A 7,500-nucleotide genomic window follows, 5' to 3' on the forward strand; every position below is an offset into this window, starting at 1 on the left:
ACCGAGAAATACTCCGAAAGCGAATAGTTTTATCAACGTGTCTGTAACGGATCTACTTTCAAAATAAAATTTCCTTCATATCTATCTATAAGCTTTTGAGATATTTTCGAACAAAATAATGTTATTACTAATACCAAACAACCTTGGCAATGCGTTCGCCTAGCATTCACATAGCAGCAGATCGATCCCTGCCCGGGACCTTGAGGTTAAGCTGTTTAGTGGGGAGGATACTACTGTGGTTGGGCACGACCGTGAGGGGATGTGCTTGCTCAGCTGACGTTCTGGTGTGCATCCCTTCATATGAAACTGGAACTGAAACTAGACAGTTTTACCTTTAAATTGAAACCAAATATAATATTCCTAGGTTCAATCTATTTATTCACATAATTCAATTGAATTTCTGAGTTATTTTATGAACAAACTAATACACCAAAAATTACCCTATAAAATGTATTTCTATCTCAAAAGGGTTGTGTCTGCCTATTGGTAGCGTCCCTGATTGGTGATCGCCAGACTGGGGTTCGAGTCCCGCTCAAACTCGTTAGTACTTTTAGTCGCTGCAACCTTATCGTCTCTGTAAGCTAGAGATGGGGGTGGTTTGGGGGGAGCCTATAGGTAACCTATTTCTGCTGAATCATCAGAAGCCATTGCTTGGCCCTCCTTAGTCCTAGCTTGGGTGGAGATGGAGCTTGGGCTTGGTCACTGATCATATGCACATATGGTCAGTCTTTATGGCATTGTCCAGCTTGATAGGGTAATGGCACCTTCCCTTCCCCTGCCATTCATGAGCGGCCTTTAAACCTTTAAAATCCATCAACGATTATATAGATATTTCGTGAACAAAGGTGAATGAATAATCAACTTCGCTGGAGGAGGTTATCAATCCATCACGTGCAAAGAATATAAACAAAGCGGGCAGCAAACAACAGCAAGTCAACAACATCCAGTACTATTACGCTATAATTGTTTCACGACAAACAAGGCGAGTATGTACAGAAGGAATTCAACAATGAAGGTGTTTGAAAACGTTCATAAACAAACAGGGAAATCGGCAGAAAAGAACAACGTGTAAACAAACACTGTAAACAATAGTGGAAAGAAACAATAGACGGAGGAAAGATAAAAGGGGCAGGAGAGAGAGAGAGAGAGAGAGAGAGAGAGAGAGAGAGAGAGAGAGAGAGAGAGAGAGAGAGAGAATAATAACAGTACAAATACGATAAACAAAAGTAGAAAGAAACAATAAACGGATGAAAACTCAAATATGCAGCAGAGAGAGAGAGAGAGAGAGAGAGAGAGAGAGAGAGAGAATAACAACAAAACAAACACGATAAGCAAAAGTAGAAACAAACTATAAACGAATGAAAGCTCAAAGATGCAGCACACACGCGCACAGAGAGAGAGAGAGAGAGAGAGAGAGAGAGAGAGAGAGAGAATAATAACAAAACAAACACAATAAGCAAAAGTAGAAAGAAACTATAAACGGACGAAAGCTCAAAGATGCAGCACACACGCACACACACACAAACTCGATAAGCAAAAGTAGAAACAAACTATAAACAGATGAAAGCTCAAAAATGCAGCACACACGCACACACGTGAGAGAGAGAGAGAGACAGAGAGAGAGAGAGAGAGAGAGAGAGAGAGAGAATAATAATAACACAGACCCTGCAATGCAGACAAAAGGATCCAGATATATGTATGTTTACTTCTTAACAGCCCACCGAGGAAGACATTTATCACGCTTTTCTGTTAACATTGCATATGTATATAAACAAGAAAATGGACCTGGGGGGGGGTTAGAAGAATGAGATATGGCAGGGGGAGAGGGAGAGAGGTAGGGGGAGGAGGAAGGTGGGGGGGGGGGGGAATGAGTTGGAGAAGCACGAATTCGTCGAGAAATATCATGAAAATTACGACAGTAAATTTTGCTGGGTTTTGCAGTGAGAATTTTTTTTTTTTTTTTTGGTATTTTTTTTTTCTTTTTTCTTCAACTCCCTTTCATTTTTACTCTCATTTCATAATGATTATCCCCCAAAGCTCAGAGTTGACCACTAATTTTCTCGGTAATTTCCGTTGTAACTGCGCACAGCGGGCGTTATTTATTCGCAAAGAAATTGTCCCACGTATCTAGAAAACGGCGCGGTATATAAAAATATTCTTAAGGGATTTGTCTAACCGCAGATTCATGGTGCGCTGTCTTAGTAGAGTTCTAAGAAATAATTGGATTTTTTTTATTTTTCAGTCTTTTTTCGGTTAGGTTCAATTTAATTTATGCAAAGGTATTTTTTCTATTTAAGTCTGGATATAAGTTCAGACTTATACCCCGTAACCCTTACCCCAAGACAACAGTTCTAAGAAATGATTTGATTTTTTTTTCAGTCTTTTTTGGGTTAGATTTAATTTAACATATAGACAATTTGTTGATTTAAGGCTGGATATGTTTTCAGACCTATACACCTTAACCCTTTTGCCAAGACAACAGTTCCAAGAAATAATTGGATTTTTTATTTTTTCAGTAAGATTTAAGTCTTTTTTTCCGATTATATTTGATTTAACATATATAGATAATTTGTTTGTTAAAGAAATTATTTGTTTATATAAGTTATATTAAACTCACTGATTTCAAGTCTATTTTCGGTTAAACTTGATTTAACATCTATAGACAATTTGTTTATTTAAGTCTGGATACGTGTGTTCAGACTTCTACCCCTTCCCCCTTTCCCTCCTCCCTTGCCTTGATGCAATCCTCCTCCTTACACAAGCTAAGCCTGATGCATTAGACTTAAAACCGGTATAATACCAGGTCGTAATTTACATCCAAGAGACCCTGAGAAGCATTACTAAAACATTACTCGGAGGGAGAATCGACATAGCGTGAAATGCCAGGGACATGAAAGAAGAAGAAAGTTGTAGGGTTTCTTTCATGCTCTCAGAGAGAGAGAGAGAGAGAGAGAGAGTTTCAAAATTGCAGACAGGATTGCTCAATTTTCTTGATTCTCCAGCGTGAGACAGAATGAAAAATATAATAAGAAATATCAAGTTTAAATACGAAAGCAATGACACAGTTCTTTATTATCTTTATGAGATTACAAAAATTGCTAATCCACTGCAATATGAAAATTTTTTATTACGTATTTTCTCTTTATCTATCAAAATTGTATGTACCTCCTATTGTATTATCTAACTGCTATTTGGCTATCAAATATTTCTGTGAAATGACTGACTCGTTTTTATCAACAAAGTACAGAAAAAAAAAACAATTTCTTTCAATGAATTAGTGAAACAAATCTGAATAACTTCCTTCAATAAGGTATTTTGAATAATTGCCTTCAATAACATATTCCTTCCATAAGGTATTCCTTCAATAAAATATTTCGTCAATAAGATATTCCTTCAATAAGATATTCCTTCAATAAAGTATTCCTTAAATTAGGCATTCCTTAAATGAGGTATTTCTTCAATAAGGCATTTCTTCAATAAGGTATTTCTTCAATTAGGTATTCCTTCAATAAAGTATTCCTTCAATAAGGTATTCCTTCAATAAAGCATTTCTTCAATAAGTTATTCCTTCAATAAGGTATTTCTTCAATGAGGTATTCCTTCAAAAAGGCATTCCTTCAGTAAGGTATTCCTTCAATAAAGCATTTCTTCAATAAGTTATTCCTTCAATAAGGTATTTCTTCAATGAGGTATTCCTTCAATAAAGTATTCCTTCAATAAGTTATTCCTTCAATAAGGTATTCCTTCAATAAAGTATTCCTTCAATAAGGCATTCCTTCAATAAGGTATTCCTTCAATAAAGTATTTCTTCATTAAGTTATTCCTTCAATAAGGCATTCCTTCAATAACGTATTCCTTCAACAAAGTATTCCTTCAATAAGTTATTTCTTCAATAAGGTATTCCTTCAACAAAGTATTCTTTCATTAAGTTACTTCTTCAATAAGGATTTCCTTCAATAAAGTATTCCTTCATTAAGTTATTACTTCAATAAGGTATTCCTTCAATAAAGTATTCCTTCATTAAGTTATTTCTTCAATAAGGTATTCCTTCATTGAGTTATTTCTTCAATAAAGTATTCCTTCAATAAGTTATTGCTTCAATAAGGTATTCCTTCATTAAGTTATTCTTTCAATAAGGTATTCCTTCAAGAAAGTATTCCTTCACTAAGTTATTTCTTCAGTAAAGTATTCCTTTAATAAGGCATTCCTTAAATGAGGTATTTCTTCAATATGGCTTTTTTTTCAATAAAGTATTTCTTCAATAAAGTATTCCTTCATTAAGGTATTTCTTCAATAAGGCATTCCTTTAATAAGTTATTCCTTCATTAAGTTATTCCTTCAATAAGGCATTCCTTCAATAAAGTATTCCTTCATTAAGTTATTTCTTATATAAGGTAGTGGAAAAAATCAGTAAAGCCTACCTTTCAATGAGGTAGTGATGAAATAAACCCGAATCTTTCTTTTGAAAATAATAATGAGAAAATGTCATTTTTTTTCAATAAGGCAGTGGTAATTAATTCTAAAATGTTTTTTTTTAATCAAAGGAGTGGAAAATGTCTAAATAGTTCCTTCAACAAGGTAGGGGGAGAATTATATAATTCCTTTGAATAAGATAATAAAAAAAAAAAGAATAATTAATTTTAACAAGGTAGTGAAAAACTAAATCACTACTTTCAACAGGATAGTGAGAACTCTTAATCGGTTATTTTTTTTCAAGTAGAGAACCAAAACTCTAGAGATGTCCTTTCAATAAGGTAGTGAAAACAATTAAATTTGTCCTTTCAATAAGGTAGTGAAAATTCGGAATCATTCCTTTCAATAAGGTAGTGAAAATAACTAGATTTTTCCTTTCTATAAGGTAGTGAAAATAACTAAATTTTCCCTTCAATAAGGTAGTGAAGATAACTAAATTTGTCCTTTCAATAAGGTCGTGAAAATTTGGAATCATTCCTTTCAATAAGATAGTGAAAATAAATAGATTTTTCCTTTCAATAAGGTAGTGAAAATAACTACCGTAAATTTTCCCTTCAATAAGGTAGTGAAAATAACTAAATATTCCCTTCAATAAGGTAGTGAAAATAACTAAATTTTCCCTTCAATAAGGTAGTGAAAATAACTAAATTTTCCCTTCAATAAGGTAGTGAAAATAACTAAATTTTTCCTTTCAATAAGGTAGTGAAAATAAAAAAAAAATTCCCTTCAATAAGGTTGTGAAAATAACTAAATCTGTCCTTTCAATAAGGTCGTGAAAACTCAGATCATTTCTTTCAATAAAGCAGTTAAAAAAAGGTAAATTTTTCCTTTCAATAAGTTAGTGAAAAAGTAAATATCTCCTTTCAATAAAAAACTATATCTGTCATTTCAATATCATCTGTTATTTCAGAATCATTCTTAACTAAGCTGTAATACTCATACAACAACTACTACTACTACTACTACTACTACTAATAATAATAATAATAATAATAATAATAGTAATAATAATAATAATATAGTTCAGCTTTGAAGTATAGGTATCATCTAACATATCCTTGTAAATACTCTTTCGACCTTGTTATTCTAATGAATATCAGTGAAATTGCATGAACTCAGTTTCATGAAATCCTCTTATCCCCTGTACTTTATTTCCCATTTTATCAAACATCATGAAAAACAACATATGTTAAGTCTATTCAAAAGTATGTTTTTTTTTTTTTCACTTACTACATGGTTTAAAGACATCATATGTGAATGAATATTTCTAAATATTACACTTTAATTAGTTACAAAGATACACCGTTGAATGCTTATGATATTTTCTCGTTCCTTAGACCCCAATTATTTCTTACAAATATAATATAAATCTCAGTATATATTTACTTTCTATCAAAGGATATGCTTTAATAAAATTATTTCATTAATAAATAAAAACCCACACAATTTATAAATAAATGAATATATATATATATATATATATATATATATATATATATACATATATATATATATATATATATATATATATATATATATATATATATATATGTATATATATATATATGTATATATATATATATGTATATATATATATATATATATATATATATATATATATATATATATATATATATATAACACCAAGGTGGCTGGTGCAAGTATCAGTTAAACCAGCAAGAAAAGTTGTTAGATAATTCAATTCATATTTAAGAAAGTTGTGTAAAGATCGGCCCTGCCTAGCATTCTGCTGGATGGGAGTTCAAGCTCGAAAGTCTCTGGTTGTGTTTGACACCTATAGGTTTGCCTGCTGAGGCATCAACAGCCATTGCCTGGCCCTCCCTGGTCCTAGTTTGGTGGAGAGAGGGAATTGGCATCTGATCATATATATGGAGTCTCTAAGGTATTATCCTGTTAATTATTTCTGCCATTCATGAACGACATTTAAATAAATGTTTGTTTAAAGGTTTAAATGGCAGAGACAAGAGCCAGTGACATTGCCCTATCGAGCAGGACAATGCCCTAGAGACTGTCCATGTATACATATGATCAGCGCCCAAGCACCCTCTCCACCCAAGCTAAGATCAAGGAGGGCCAGGCAATGGTTGCTCATGACTCAGCAGAAAGACCTATAGGCTTCTCCAAACACCCATCCTTACCTCACAAGGACGGTAAGGTTGCAGCGACCAAAGAAACTAACAAGTATGAGCGGGACTCGAACCCCAGTCTGGCGTTCACCGGTCAGGGACGTTACCACATCGGCCATATTGGTGAGGTGTGGTAACCTTAGTCGATTTTAGATGTAAGAAATTAAAACACTTCTGGATGCAGCTTGTTATATGATAAGATCCAATGACAATATATTAGTGTGGCAAGTGCAATTACCTTGATCTTATATTTCAATGCCACTTATAAATTTTCTAACCATAATCTATGCGACGCCAACGACTTCACTCTATTTCATAATGGAACTTTAACATAAATAAGAGAAAAAAAACTCTCAACTTCCAATATCCCAAACATTCTCTCTCTCTCTTTCTCTCTCTCTCTCTCTCTCTGGACCGCAAAGATATTGGGATGAAGTTTGCCGAGTTGTGGAACAGGCGAGGGGATAGGATCAAGATTTGGGGGAGGGGAGGGGGAAGGAAGTGGGAAGGGGGAAGAGGGGGGTACCACCCCCTACCCGACCATCTCTAGCAGCGTCAATACATTCATTATATATTCATAGGTTCATTCGAGTGATCTTATCTCCGTTGAGACTGAGAGTGAGAAGGACGAAGAGAGAGAGAGAGAGAGAGAGAGAGAGAGAGAGAGAGGGAGAGTTGGCCCATTTGTTTATGCATAGCCTCAGAACACCTCAAATATGAGGATCGAGAGAGAGAGAGAGAGAGAGAGAGAGAGAGAGAGAGAGAGAGATTGGCCCATTTGTTTATGCATAGCCTCAGAACACCTCAAATATGAGGATCGGCGTAGAGAGAGAGAGAGAGAGAGAGAGAGAGAGAGAGAGAGAGAGGAGAGAGAGAGAGA

The 7,500-nt window shown here is 34.1% G+C and overlaps 1 protein-coding gene across 1 annotated transcript in view; it reads right to left on the reverse strand.

Annotated features, from left to right (window-relative positions):
• LOC137625514 (17S U2 SnRNP complex component HTATSF1-like) overlaps positions 1–6,739 on the reverse strand; it is a 12,916-nt gene extending 6,177 nt beyond the window's left edge. The window contains exon 1 of the mRNA XM_068356423.1: positions 6,674–6,739. Coding sequence (XP_068212524.1) covers positions 6,674–6,739 — 66 coding nt within the window. The remainder of the gene's footprint in view (positions 1–6,673) is intronic.
• Between the last annotated feature and the right edge of the window lie 761 nt (positions 6,740–7,500).

The sequence above is a fragment of the Palaemon carinicauda genome, chromosome 32 (assembly GCF_036898095.1).
Source record: "Palaemon carinicauda isolate YSFRI2023 chromosome 32, ASM3689809v2, whole genome shotgun sequence".
NCBI lineage: Eukaryota > Metazoa > Arthropoda > Malacostraca > Decapoda > Palaemonidae > Palaemon > Palaemon carinicauda.